This window comes from Mesoplodon mirus (assembly GCF_964341445.2).
Source record: "Mesoplodon mirus genome assembly, chromosome: 18".
Lineage (NCBI taxonomy): Eukaryota > Metazoa > Chordata > Mammalia > Artiodactyla > Ziphiidae > Mesoplodon > Mesoplodon mirus.
The window spans coordinates 15,617,965-15,632,897 of record NC_138994.1 but is presented as its reverse complement, the minus strand read 5'-3'; the positions used below and the strand labels follow the sequence as shown (position 1 = coordinate 15,632,897).

General features: G+C 49.6%; 1 protein-coding gene across 2 annotated transcripts in view; it reads right to left on the bottom strand.

The window, feature by feature from the left end:
* Positions 1–14,933, bottom strand: part of CYTH1 (cytohesin 1) — an 80,389-nt gene that overhangs the window by 31,613 nt on the left and 33,843 nt on the right. Inside the window, exon 1 of one of the 2 annotated variants that reach the window (XM_082605509.1) lies at positions 13,340–13,635. The exons of the other annotated variant lie outside the window; for it this stretch is intronic. Coding sequence (XP_082461635.1) covers positions 13,340–13,374 — 35 coding nt within the window. The 5' untranslated portion in view covers positions 13,375–13,635. Of the gene's footprint in view, positions 1–13,339; positions 13,636–14,933 lie in introns of those variants that run through there. 2 annotated transcript variants of the gene reach the window in all.

Here is a 14,933-nt window from a genome sequence, read left to right as displayed (position 1 = left end):
AGACACATATATGGCCAACAGTCTGCTGACTTGACCACCTCACACCTTTACAGAAAGTCCCCCGACTTTGGGAAACAATTCCTTTTCCCTCCAACTAAGTCAAAACTACAGCAACCCTCTGTATAATTTAATACCATATTATTCTGCCTCGAAAAGGAAGGAAATTCTGACACGTGCTAGAGCATGAAGGAACCCGGAAGACATTATGCTAAGTGAAATAAGCCAGCCACAAAAGGACCAATACTGTACGATTCCACTTACATGAGGTCCCTAGAGAAGCCAAATTTACAGGGACAGAAAGTGGAATGGTGGGTGTCTGGGGCTGGGGGAGGGGAGAATGGGGAGCCAGTGTTTAACGGGGACATAGTTTCAGTTTTGCAAAAATTCTGGAGAGGGATAGCGGTGATGGTTGTCAACAAGGTAAATGAACTTAATGCTACTGAACCGTTCACTTAAAATGGTAAATTTTATGTTACATATATTTTACCGTAATTAAAAATAAATGAAACAAAATTTTAATAGCAATATCCTGACTTCCCGATTTCTGCTTACCTTAGTCCCTTTCCCAAGAAGCTATGATTTGACTTTTGTGTAAAGCACTGGAAGAGAAGTGTCTCACCACCAATTTACAGCCTAAGTGATTCTAAAAGAAAGCATTAAATTGGCACGTGGCTAGCATAACTGACATTCAACACAGGAGGTGAGAGGTGCCTTCTAGCAAATTGCCAGGTGAATATTTACTCTTCTAGTTTAAATTCTTTCCACACAAAGACCACCCAGTCTCCCACCTAGAAGTATATTAAAGATTTTATTACCATAGTCTGCATCTTTAAGGAAAAGTTTGCGCCTATCTCAGTCTTTGAGACGTCTCATCTAACCGCTAACCTAACAACTCAGGTCCCCTTAACTGAGATGAGACACTGCCCAGGGATTGGGGGGCGGGAGGGAGGGACACCTGTGTGGGGCTTCACTGCCTAGTTGCTCTGTGACCTGGAGAAAACCACCACCTCTCCCTGCCCTGGTTTCCTTAAGCAGGAATGGGCATGTCAGCATCCTGTCCTTCCCAACGAGAGGGTGTATAATCAACAGCTCTATAAACTGTCTCATGAAAGCAGGGTATTTTATCATCTTACCTTCTTACATAGAGAAGGGAATCAACACATTTTATCTAATAAATCCTAGAACTCAAAGACCCGTTTGCATAACCTTATGATTCAACCAGCTAACCAAAGGGAAAATGAAGTCAAATTTCAAGGTAGGAAAAGAAACAAAGTCATAAATTTTTATCCTAAAAGTTTGGTTTAGAAAAATAAAGTTAACATCTGCTTTCAAGAAAAGCTGAAGAAAAAAAAAAAGAAAAGCTGAACACTAGAAAATAATCATTTTAAGAACCTCAAGCTTTTCTAAAACCTAGCAGCGGTACTATGTGATCCAGCTGGACTCCTGCAGCAGTTTCTCTCCAGCAGTCATACTTGCAATCTCTGTCTCCAAGGCTGTTTTTGAAAGGGTCACAGAGACTGCAAGCAGAGCGGAGCCAGCTCGGCAAGGAGAGCCATGTTCTACCTCTGGCTCCTTGAGACATCGCAGAGCCCTCGTGCTCTCAGGGAGAGCCCGGGAGCTCCCATCCTAGCAGCCGAACCGAGCATCGGCGCCCCTCTCCTCCCTCCCCACACCAGCTGCCATCTCTGGCACTGCACAGCTGTGCCACCACATCCCTTCCCTCCAAAAGAGAGGCTCGCTGAGGGCGTGAAGAACTGAAGAAGTCAGTTCGCTCTCACTGTGCCCGCCTTCCTAAAACCTAGGTATACGCTGGCCCTTTGTAAAACCCTGAGTACTTCTGCAGACTGAAACATTGCCCCCCACCCCCACACCTTGGCTGACAGCTGGAACAGACCCCTGGCACCAAAATAAACGTGGGACTCCAGCTCCTCTTCTACGTGCATTTTTGGAAAGAGGGCTACCATACCCTGGGAAGGTTCCAAAGTTCTTAATGAGTAAAACAAAAACTCCTAGGGTGGGTTGAGAGGGAGATCTCGCAGGATTTGCCCCTCTGCTTTCTGCCGGCCTATTTCTAACCTCGCCAGAGCAGGACCACAGAAATCGGTTATTAGCTTGTTCCTCAACCTCAGGCCTAGAAGAAATCACACTGAAGGCGTAAACCTCTGTTTGAAGAAGCTACTGGAAAAACCCTAGGAGGAGAGAGCAGAATGCGAAACCACAAGACAGACATGCAGAGAAGCAGCCGCTGCACACATCACGCTGCTGCCTGCTCCTGGCTGGGAGAGGCCGGCAGCGGCGGCGGCGCATAATAATAACAGAGGGATCCACGCTCTACAGGAAGCTGCACACGATGGGCTCACACGCGCCACCCACCCGGCCTCTTACCCAGGGCGAGTCCCCTCTCCGGCAGCCCCAGGATCCCGGCAGCCCCAGGGCGGCGACGTCAAAGCCCGGGCAGCTGGCAGCTCTCAGCTTCAGAGGCCATGGTGGCCCGGCACCGCGACCCCCCAGTCCCAGGCCCCCGGCTGCCCCCACAGCGCCGGGCGGAGGCAGCGATGGAGCCCGCACAGAACGTGCGTCCGCACACCCAGGGCAGAGGCGGCGGCCGCGGACACAAAAGCTGAGCGGAAACCCGGGTGGAGAGGGAACTGATGCTGGTGGGGAAGGCAGGCGTGGACGGAGACGTCGCCGGGCTGACACTTGGAGTGTGTGCTCCGTCCTCCAGGCTTATTTCCATGAATGCGATGACAGTGCCCCGCCCACCACGCCCCCACTCGCGGCCTCGGAGGGGGGACGCGCCAAGAGCCTTTGCTCACAGGCTGCAGCGGCTTTTTTCTCCCCCTTGGAAGCAAAAAGCTGATGGTGGCTTCCCAGGGAGGATGTTAACCCTTACTTAAGGTACCCTCTCCCTTCCTGAGTGGATAAACAAGAGGGCAGGATCCAGAGGGCAGGCTGTTCTGTCACCCTCAGCGCAAGGCAACCTCCTTCTGCCCAGCACTGTGTCAGCAGGCAGGGATGCTGACCACGCTGCCCCAACACAATCGCCCCCTTCCTGTCCTCTGAGGCCCTAGGCCCCCTGTCTCCACGTGGCACGCTCCAGCCTTTTTACTAAAAAGGACCTGCCTCCCACTCAGGCCGTGTGCTAGCCCCTCTCTCCACACACGGGCCATAGGTGTTTCAGCACCAGAGGCTGCAACATAGCGTTCCAGTATATTCTGGTTAGGGTGAGTGAGGCAGGTGGGTCCAGGGACGATACTGTAAGATGGCTGGTGACAAGAAACGTCGCTACAGCCTGAGAGGAGTGGCTGTCAAACTCCAGAGGCGCCAGGATCACCAAGGGCACCATCAGACACACAGACCTGGGACCCCAGGCTGAGACTCGGGTTCTAGAGGCTCAGGCCCTCATGTTAAGCCAGAACACAGGGTGACTGGAAGCCTTGTCTGCAGACCCCTCTGGGAAGCACTGCCTTTGACTAATAAGGGAAGAGACATAAGGATTTTAAAACAAGTGCCAAATAAACAAGGAGAAAAAAGAGAAAATAAACCACTACACTAGATGAGGTTCTCTGATCTCGGCACTATTGACATTTCGGGGATCATTCTGTGTCGAGGGCATCCTGGTGCCTTAGAGCACATTTAACTGCACCCTGGCCTCCACCCACTGGATGCCAGTAACACCCCACCCTATCCCCCAGATAGGACAACCCCAAACGTCTCCAGACATTGCCAAATCCCCTGCAGGGCAAAAGTGTTCTGCTTAAGAACCACTGGTCCAGGCACACAACAACAGGAGGAAAAAAACTTAAAAATCCCACACCCTCCCCTGCCTTCCAGTCCTCTGCCCTTAGGAAACTGCTGACAGGAGGCATCCTCCCCCACTACACTAACGTGGGATCCATACTCTGAGGTTTCCTCATCACCAAGAGGGTCACCAGACTTAACCAAACACTTGGGCTTTGCAGCCTAGCCTGTCTAAAGAAACAGCCACAATATGAACAATTTTATTTTTGTGTCAAAATGGCAGTTCTCAGAATCATACCAAATCTACGAGAAATAAACCCTAAAATTATTTATGAAATCTTTGCTTTAAGCTGCAAATGGAGGCAAGTTTTCAACAAACACGTGGACTGAGAGTCCCTATCTGACACTCAGTCTGGTGAGCTGCCCATCCCTTACCTGGCCCCAGGGAGAGTCCACCCTCCCTGGTCCACCAGAGCACCTCATTCCCAACCTGTTTCCGTTTCTTTCTCATTGTTTAGAGGCTCATCCTGGCCAGCCATCAAGAGCCACCTCTTACGGGGAGAACTCCCTCAGTTCACACAAATTAACCCTCACGTAAAGGCCTTCTTCATACCGCTTCCTTTGAACAATGTTTGTATCATGCAGTTTACCACCTGGTTGGACACTGTCCTTTTCCCAGGGGGTTATCTGTCCATGAAATTAAGCTCTTGCCTTCCAGTAAAATACCATAAATATTCTCACAGCACTCTGCACAGTCCTAAGGGCTATGTCCCCCTTTCTGAGCTAACATCAAAATACACAGAGACACACTCCAGGGATTTAAAGGTCCCAGCAGGCAGATTCTGACCTATCACTTTCTGTGCACGACTCGGTCATAAGGCACAGGCTCACTGTGGCTCACCAGCTACAATTCAGCAACAGAGGATCCACCACTGGGCTTGACTTACAGCGTGTAAACCAGCAAAGGCCTCAGCGTAAAGCCAGGCCAGACTGGCTGGCAGCAAAGCCTGCACCACGGTCAATTCTTGGCACAAACAGTATGATCCAAGGAAGCAGGAGACAAGAAGTGACAGTGAAAAGCTACCGACAGGAAGTCTGCAGTGTGGCCCGCCTCTTCTCTGAAGACAGATCTCAATACACAGCCCCACAATCAAGTTTATGAAATCACAGCGATGATCAGAGAAAAAGACTGTTCACCGGCTAGTAATCTCAGGAAACCTACCAACAGAGAAAATAAAAGCTTTAAAAAAATTACTTTCTCAGACTTGTAATCTAACAATCTTTGGGGAAAAAATGGTCACCACCCATAAACCAGGTACCCTATTAGTAACTACCCTATTAGTTACCATAGAAGATACAAAGATGGTAAGACATGGTTCGGGCCCCCAAAGAGCTTACATGTTACTGGTCCTTTTAAAGAAAAAAGAATCAAGCAGCAAGTAAGCGCCAAATGAATGCTGGAGATAGGCGTCACGGGGTCAGAGACAGCCAAGCCCGCGGCCAGGCTGTCCCAGGAGACCCCACGAGAGCTGAGGCTGGGCCATCGGTGAGAGGGCCCTCGAGGCTGGGGACAGAGGACAAACGGGGACAGGGGAGAACAAACTGGAAACGCCTAGAAAAGCTGCACAAGTCAGTCCGTGCCCTTTGAGTCCGGCGTGAGGACATGTGACTGTCCTGTTGTCAGGCGGGAGGCAAGGTAGAGACAGACTGGGAAGGGGCAAGGGGGCACCTGGAGAGACGGATGGGCAGCTTTTCCGTGGTGGCCAGGGAGAAGTGACAGGAACACAGGGCGTTCGTCCAAGGCAGCGAAAGTTGGGCTCAGAAGTGGGAACAGAGGACTAAGTGTCTTCTGCCCCCCTGGTAGCTCAGAGCTTGCACGGCCACCCCGGGGGACACCGGCTCCCCACACCACGCGCCCTCTCCCCAGGGCTGCCTTGAACCAGGCCCTCCGCCACGCGCGCAGGGTGGCCTGCAGCACTCGCTTATTCCACAGACAGCTCCGGAGAGGCAGTAAATCAGTGTCTTTCAATTGATCAACATCACAAACTTGCTAACCCTACGCACTCGGCCTCCCCGAGCCCCACGTCACCTGGGCAAAGGCCCTGCACCAGCCCATACCAGGCGTGGAGCGCTCCATATCTCAGCATCCCCACCTCCCCTGCTTCTGTATCACACAAAACTCAGGCATGGAGTTTCAACCATTCTACCCTATTCCTTATGCTTTTTTTTTTTTTTTTTTTTTTTTTTTTTTACGGTACGTAGGTCTCTCACTGTTGTGGCCTCTCCCGTTGCGGAGCACAGGCTCCGGACGCGCAGGCTCAGCGGCCATGGCTCACGGGCCCAGCCGCTCCGCGGCACGTGGGATCCTCCCGGACCGGGGCACGAACCCACGTCCCCTGCATCGGCAGGCGGACTCTCAACCACTGCGCCACCAGGGAAGCCCAAATACTTCTTCAAAGAAGCCGAGACTGGCTTCTGTCCCCTCTCTGAGAAAGGCCTGAAGCAACCGCGAGGGTAGCAGTTCCTAACTCTGACCTCAAAGGAGAAAAAGCCAGCTCCTGGTGCCAGACACCAACCCTTCTCTGAGCTGCCCGAAGTCCAGAGAAGTGCCCCTGAGGTCCGAGAGAAGCCTGAGAGGAGCTGGAGGCACCGACCCAGGCGCCCGCTCTCCGGGTCCCAGTGGCCCTGGGTCCACTCACAGGCAGCAGAGCTGGGGCAGGCACGGGCCAGCCTACCTGATGGGGCCTGCTCCCGGCACCAGTGCAGGGGACTCATCCCTGCCGGGGCTGCTCTCGGCCACCCTCTCCCTTCTGGCCTTTGCAGAGGGCGCAGCAGAGACAGGAGGAGACTGCAGGGAGGAAGGAGGGGAGGACTGCCGGGCCACGAGGAGGTTGAGGCAGGCGGTGGGCAACGCTTTGTCCGCAGAGACCCAGGGCGGCACTGTGCCTCACAGCCACCAGCTCAAGGAGGCGAGCTGCCCCGTGAGAGGGCAGGGGCCGCCTCCCTCCAGTACAAACAGATCCTCCTCTCTTCTAACCCCAAACACCAGCAAATGCCCCGCAAGCCAGCGTGCTTACTGTGCCAGGAGCAAGTCACCAAGAAAACAAGGAAGATCTGAGCATGGGCAAAAAGACCCCTGTGGGGAAAAGCTGTCCTCAGTATGTGCATCAGTTTCTAAAACTACTGTTTACCTTACCAACAAGAGTTTCACAGGAGCGCAACAGATAAAACGATATTAAAGTTCATATGGAAAATGTATGTATGAATAGCCTAGAAAACTAGGAAGAGAAAGAAAACTATGAAGAAAAAACTATAGCAGAAAACTATGAAGAGGAAGAAGGGTAATGTGAGGCGAGCCTCTGCCGGAGATTAAAGTGCTGAGACATCAAAAATTTGAAATTTCAGCATTAGAGAATGAAAACAGCAGAAAAGAAACTCAAGAGATACTGAAACACACAGGTGGCACTTCAAGTCATAAAATCTCATAAAGAAAATATTTTTAAAAGATACAAAAATATAAAGAAAAATAGGATTATTCAGTCACTGGGGGAGGGGGCAATTAGCCAGCTACCCATTTGAGGGAAAACTAAGCTGAATGTCTACCTCATTTATATCAGAATAAATTCTAGCTGAATCAAATATTTTAATGTAAAAAAAGAAACCACAAAAATTCTAGAATAAAGCATGGATTAATATGGTCATAACCTCAGAGAGTCTGTTCAGTTTGCTACAATAAAATGTAAAGCTTCAGAATGGAAAATAAAGTTCTATGAGCTAAAAGGTAAACAACCAGGACAACAAATGTGCAAAATATATGACAGAGGATTAACTTCTTTTCACAAGGAGAGCAGCATATAGAGCAGTAAGACAAAGGTGGACACAACCAGCGAAAGACTTAAAAAGCAGACCCAGAAAGAGAAACACAATGGCCAGACGTGAAGGACGCTTAAACTCTCAAGTTAAAGCATGAACGCACAGCGCTTCCGGTGAGTCTGGCAGAAATGAGAGCGTCCGCCAAGGGCGCGGGAGTACACAGGCGGCCCAGGCTCTGCTGGGGGAGCGTAAACGGTGCAGCCCTTCTGCAGTACTTTTCAATTCAGCAATTCCGTTTAAGAACTTATCCAATGGACGCACTCCCAAAAGTGCAAAAATGAAAACTACTTACACACAATTTGGTCATGAAAAAGAACGAGCTGACTGGTAGATGCCAGCACAGAAAGATCTCCCAGACGCTGTGCCACGGGAAGGAACAGGACACCATGCGCGTGGCACCGATGCTGGTAAACGCAAGATCTGAGAAGGACGCACTTGAAACTGTCAACAGGGACCCTGTTCAGAGACGAGGAGTGTGGACAGGGAGCAAGCAGAGGCGGCGACGCCGCATTTTATACCTTTCTGTGTATCTGGATCCACAAGTGAGGCAAAATTGTGTGTTGAAGTTTCTATTCAGAGAAAATATGGAAATGTCACCAGCCACTTACCCCAAAACATTTGCTCAGATTAATGACTAATTATTCCTTTAGTGGAAGGAACATACTTGAGTCCTGTTATAATGAGTGTGAAATCCCTGAGGCAACTATACCATCATGCCACGCTGTCTACGTGGGATTCCAACATATTTCTATGAATCAGAATCCTGAATGCTTAACAGAAGAGACTTAAGATGCCAGAAAGAGAGGAGATGCAGAAAGAGCCACTGACTTAGAAATGTATTGTATTTTTCTAGGTCAGAAGTTAAGCTTTCATGATTTCTCCATAGGGTAAGGAAGGAAGAACATACAAAAGTCAAGAAATTATCTTCATAAGAAGGGAAGGAGTGGCGGGGCAAGTCCTGACCATGAGCAGAGCTGAGGGCAGCAGGACTGACTTCTGTCCCTGTTTTCACTGGTGTGTCACACCCAGCACGGGCTCAGGAGGAGGACACGTGGGTCCCAAGAGCAGCGCATCTCAGCAGTGCTGCTCAGCACCAGCCCCGGCGGAGCTCCGTGTCTCCCCCCAGGAGCCGCGGACCCACAAGCCTGTGGCCCCTCTGCATCTAGTGACTGTCCCAGCTGCAAAATGAACCCATCTGAATCCCCATGAGTGGGAGCTCTTCACAAGGTAACAGGAGAAGACAGCAGCAATTACAAGTCTTTTTCTAAAAAGGAAATCTCAGCTGGGCTGCAACAAACAGAAAGAGGAGCAGAGACAAGAACAATGTAAATTCACTTTGGAAGGCTGTCAAAATGCAAGGGAAAAGTGAGAAATGGATATTATAAAAAACTTCCAGGACGTCTATCCCTCCACGTTCAACGTAACCAGCAGCAAATTCTATGTAGGTCCTGTGCTGCCAGCCCCCCACCATAAACATATTCAGCGAATCTTGCAGAGCCACAGGAAGGGCTGCACCACAAGGTCCTGACGCCTCCTGTCCAGATCTACCGCACCTGCCTTGTCCTCGTCTCCACTGCCCATCGGCAGGCTGGGGGCTCCTAAGGCCCCAGACCTGTGTCCTTCCAAGACCCACACTCCCTGCCTCTCCTTTCCACAATGCTGGCTCCTGAGACAACTCCACCTGCTGCCCTCCACACCCCACCTGCCTCCTGGACGCTGGGTCCTGACCACTGGCAGCCAGCCCTATGCATTTATGTCCCGTACCAAAGAGAACTTGGGAGGCTGCAGAGAGCCTCAGACGATGGATAAAGGTCCGCTCTTTTCAGAGCAGAACCCGAGCCCCGTTTCTGTTCATGTCTTTCATCAAGAAAAAAGGGCAGTACTGACCCTCTGTTCAACGCTGCGGGCACTCACGCTGGTGCGGTCCACAGACAGCCTATGAAATCCAGGCTAGCGCCTATGAAATCCAGACCAGAGCGAGTCCCCTTCAAAACTGGTCCCAGCAGATGGTGATGCGGGTCTGCTGAGATGTGTGCTTTGTACAGTGCCAAGCGCTCTAGCTTAAAAATAAAGATGTAACCATTTTTGATTTCGCAAAATACAAATTCAACCCCTAAGGAAGGGAGTGACGAGTATCTACAGATGTTCACTTACAGCACCTCTGCTTTTCTGTTTAATACTCGCCTCGACCTCAGCAACCTGCCCAACATGAGGCTGGCACCATGACAAGGAACGCATTTAGAGGACGGGATGAGGGGTAAGTTACCATCAGAGAGAGTATTCTAGACGCAACCTGAAAATCCAGTGTCCTAAGGGAGAGGCACTCTATTTAATTCCATTCTATTCAGCGAATTTTCCTATAAATAACACTATCTTATATTCACATAGTATCCATGGCTTAAAATCTTTTTTCATTTCCATTTTTATTTGAACTTGACAGCAAAGTCTGACTATGAACTCTGTGCGTTTCCTGACAATGAACTATGCACTGTTACCTCCAGTTTAGAGGTAAGACTCAATGAGTATAAATAATCCACAAACAGACCAAGCCCAATTCAAAACTCACTGGCTGAGCCCTCAGCTCTTTATTTTCTCTCATGGGAATAATAAAAGCCAGGTCAGCTCAGCGTTTACTGTGCATCTGCATATGCCCAGTCTGTGCTCGGAGCTGGGATTTAAAGAGCTCCAGCCCATGCCCTGCACAGAAGGGAGAGGCCAGAGGGGTAGGTGTGTGAGCCTGTGGTGGGAGCACATGCTGCCACGGCAGCCACGCTTGCCCCAGGGCTCAGACGACACCAGGGACCAAGCAGCTTCAGAGCGGTCAAGCCTCTGAGCCAGGAGTTGAGAACAAATGAGTTCCCCAGGGCTTCCCGGGTGGCGCAGTGGTTGAGAGTCTGCCTGCCGATGCAGGGGACACGGGTTCGTGCCCCGGTCCGGGAAGATCCCACATGCCGTGGAGCGGCTGGGCCCGTGAGCCATGGCCGCTGAGCCTGCGTGTCCGGAGCCTGTGCTCCGCAACAGGAGAGGCCATAGCAGTGAGAGGCCCGCGTACCACAAAAAAAAAAAAAAAAAAAAAAACACTAAAAAAATGAGTTCCCCAAATGGCGAAGCAGAGACAGCGCAGATGCACATACCAAGTGAGGGGAGGAGGCCAGGGAGTAGCTGGGTTCCTGGGGACAGTGAGCATACCTTGGGTCAGGGCCCAGGGCACCCAGCAGAGAGCCTGGGCTATGCAGGTGAAGGCCTCGTGTCACACACACCAAGGAGCTGGGATTCCATCCCAAAGAGAAGGTTCAAAGGCAAACCAAGGAGGACCAAACACTCAAAAGGTAAGATTAAACGGCTAAAAAATAGCCTCAGGCAGTTAAGAAAACAGTGCTCAGTTCAGTACAATGGTTAAGTCTCGCATGCACCTGCATAACTGTCACTGGTTAGTCCTCACTCACACACACCTGCATAACTGGAGTAGAAATTGATGAGCATAAGTACCAAGTAAGGACAGAGGCAAAGCCACATCTGTAACTGAAGGACTGTGGATTAGACACTCGTGCAGCAGGTAGGATCTGACTTCTTTAGACATTTTCTTTTTTTTTTTAATAAATTTACCTATTTATTTAGTTATGGCTACGTGGGGTCTTCGTTGCTGCGTGCGGGCTACTCTTCGTTTTGTTGCACGGGCTTCTTACTGCGGTGGCTTCCCTTGCTGCAGAGCACGGGCTCTAGGCATGCGGGCTTCAGTAGTTGTGGATCGCAGGCTCTAGAGTGCAGGCTCAGTAGTCGTGGTGCACAGGCTTAGTTGCTCTGTGGTATGTGGGATCTTCCAGGACCAGGGCTCGAACCCGTGTCCCCTGCATTGGCAGGCAGATTCTTAACCACTGCGCCACCCGGGAAGCCCCTTTAGAGACATTTTTTAAAACTTCATTCCCCTGTATGGGGCAGCTCTTTGGGTAACAATCTAATCAATGCAACTGCGTGAGAAGCACATGCTGACACTTAACCATCCCTCCCCGGGATGCTTGCGGACCTGCCCCGGAAAGTCCTTTTGCTCCCTTCACTTTCATATCTGCCTGACGCCATTTCTGCATCTCACCTCAATACCTAAGGGTATCTATCTTAGCAACACTGCCCTCCCCAATGTCCCAAATAGACAACATGATGAAACATTCCCAGGCGGGTTGAGGGAAATGGAGAACCACCCATTCTTGAAGGCGACTTTTTCAAAGCAAAGTTGCACACTAATCCTACCACTAAAATCTTATCTCTAAAAGCCCTGGCCCTACTCCCACCCCTGAATCAAGGGCACACACACTGAGCAGTTTATGTTGAATGTTAAAGCCTCTAGGATGGCTAGAGGCTGACGACATGGGACCCCTTGATTTTGACTTGAAGTGACTGTTAGCACCCCCTCGGTGGGTCTGAAGCCAGGCTACCCAGAAGGAGCAGCAGTAAGTAAGAGGGTAGAACTGGCTCAGTGAGCAGTGGTCACCATCTGCCCAGGCCAGGCCGGCGCACCCCTACAAACCCACTGTCATCCGCCAATGGCCTCTTCCACTTTCACGAGGCTCCCCTTTTGAACGAGAGACCTTGGCTACCATGGACTCACCTTTCAGATACAAAACCTCCCATGGGGGCGGTTCCGCCCTGACCTAGAGCTGCCTCATTATCGTCCCCTCTTCACATGCCAAGTGTCATTATCAACACCAAACGCCCTCTCTCCCAAAGGCTTTCACACACGGTACAGCTTGCCAAACCATCCCGTGAATATGGTCCAAGATACTCTGTCTGACATAGAGGTAAAACTTGAAAATATACCTTATAGTGAACCAGATAAGGAAAAGCATAAAAAGGACCCCCAAGGTTTATTATCACTTTCACAAAATCCATTTTGAAAACAGCCTAATATTTATTTCTGACTTATTCATATCATTCAGTACCAGCTACAAACCAGTATACATTTTGCTTTTTGTCTTATGGCATTAAAACATGGCCATCTGATGAAAGCATCACAAGAAAACATACACACATCCACACACAAAACTTAACCTCAGAACGTTTGAAAGCCCTGACCTAGGGTGCTTTAAGCCAGTTCTTCTGCAAAAGCTTTTGGGATTTATAATCCACAAAATTTGTCACCCTTTTACTCATAGCTTCACTGTTTATAGTGTGGGTGTGGAGAAGATGAAGGAAGTTCCCCAGACCTGACGAGGCTTCAAACAGTCTTGACTTAATACCAAAAGAGGAAGATCAAATAACTATGGATATTCTCTTTGTTACATTTTTATTTAATAAAAATGGTTATTATTCACCTTGAACCTCACCGATACTTTCAACCTGGTCTCTAACATCTTTCCTGTTTAGTGTCACACTCACTCTGGGTGTACACACAACTTGCAGAGCTTCTAAGACTGCTGCTCAGATTCAGGAAATCAGACACCATCACCAAGTAGGAGGGCACATGCCACCAAGACGCTCCCAGGGGGATCTTCAATGAAAAGTAAAGAGTGGGGGTGGGGGCTGGGGGACGTCTTCAGTTTAAAAACACAGAATCTCTCTGGCTTGCGTTTCTCTCTCTCTCTCTCTCTCACACTCACACACACACACACACACAGGCAAGAGCCTCTCGGTTGGTACTCCTTCTCAAGAGGCAGTAAAACTGTCGTCACAGAATTTCACATGTCAATCAAAAGAGCTACTTAAACCCCACCCCATATACCCAAGCCAGGACTGGGACTCACCATCTTCTTTGGTTTTAAGGACCATCTTTTCTGTCACAGTAGGGCCCTGAAGGTTGCTGGGTTTTGTTCTTCAAAGGAGAACTCAGAGCAAAGACTTCCTGGGAGGCAGGGCAGGGTGGGACAGGAATACCTGTGAGCTGTCCAGCCACCGGGACAGCTCAGAGCTGCTTCCTGGACCGACAGGGAACTCGCTGGCCGCACTCCTGGACCAATCAGCCTCCAGCCACAGAAGCGTCACTCCCAGTTCGAGGCCACCACCCAGTTCCTGAAGTCAAGCTCAAGTAGCTTCCTAGAGGTTAACCACCTACTCCCTGGAAGCAGTCTGAGGCTGGAGTCCAACGACTCCAGCCGTTGGAGTAACAGTGGCACTTCTGGTCTCAGATTCACCCAAAGCAGCAGACAGAGCTGGTGTTTCTCTCTTCACTTCCCAAGTACCTTCTTAGAATGGAATCACTTAAAAACCCCTGGTTGTCTCACAATGAGATAACAGCGCATTTCCCAAGAGCATGACTAAGAGATCGTAATCATTACAGTATGTTGTGAGGTCACAGGATAAAAGCAGAAGGCGGATTTTTTTTTTTTTTTTTTTTGCGGTACACGGGCCTCTCACTGCTGTGGCCTCTCCCGTTGCGGGACACAGGCTCCGGATGCGCAGGCTCAGTGGCCATGGCTCACGGGCCCAGCCGCTCCACGGCATGTGGGATCCTCCCAGACTGGGGCACGAACCCGTGTCCCCTGCATCGGCAGGCGGACTCTCAACCACTGCGCCACCAGGGAAGCCCGTAGAAGGCAGATTTTAGAGGCCAAAAAAAAAAAAAAATCTAAGGGAATTATTCCCAATACAAGTTCAATTTCATCCCCATTCTATGTTCTAATATATTGCACCAAACTGTTCTTTTCTCTTACTATACTCATGACACGTGTTTATTGTTGAAATTAATTATAGTAGTGGGGGGGGGTCACCCAGGGATAACCACTGACGACATTTCAGTATATATTCTTTACAGTTTTCCAGATTTTTGTCTTATGTATTATATTCTCATTCTCTGTCTTTTACATGTAAAATTTAACTATATATGCATATCTCTTTATATCTCTATATCTCTCATATCTGTCATAGTTAACATGTATAACCACATATATTATACAATATATGAGATATATTTATCCTTAAGATATACTTATCTCAAGAGATAAGTATACAGACAGTCCCCGACTTACAATGGTTGACTCTTTTTTTTTTTTTTTTTGCTGCACCTCGCAGCATACAGGATCTTAGTTCCCCGACCAGGGATCAAACCTATGCCCCCTGCAGTGGAAGCACAGAGCCCTAACCACTGGACAACCAGGGAAGTCCCACAATGGTTGACTTATGATTTTTCGACTTTATGATGGTGTGAAAGCAACACGCATTCAGTAGAAACCATACTTTGAATGTTGCTCTTTTCCGGGCTAGCAGTATGCGGTCCAATCCTCTCCTGTGATGCTGGGCAGCAGCAGCAGTGAGCACAGCTCCCAGTCAGCCCATGATCCCAAGGGTGAACAACCGATACACTTACAACCATCCTGGACCCAGACAACTGT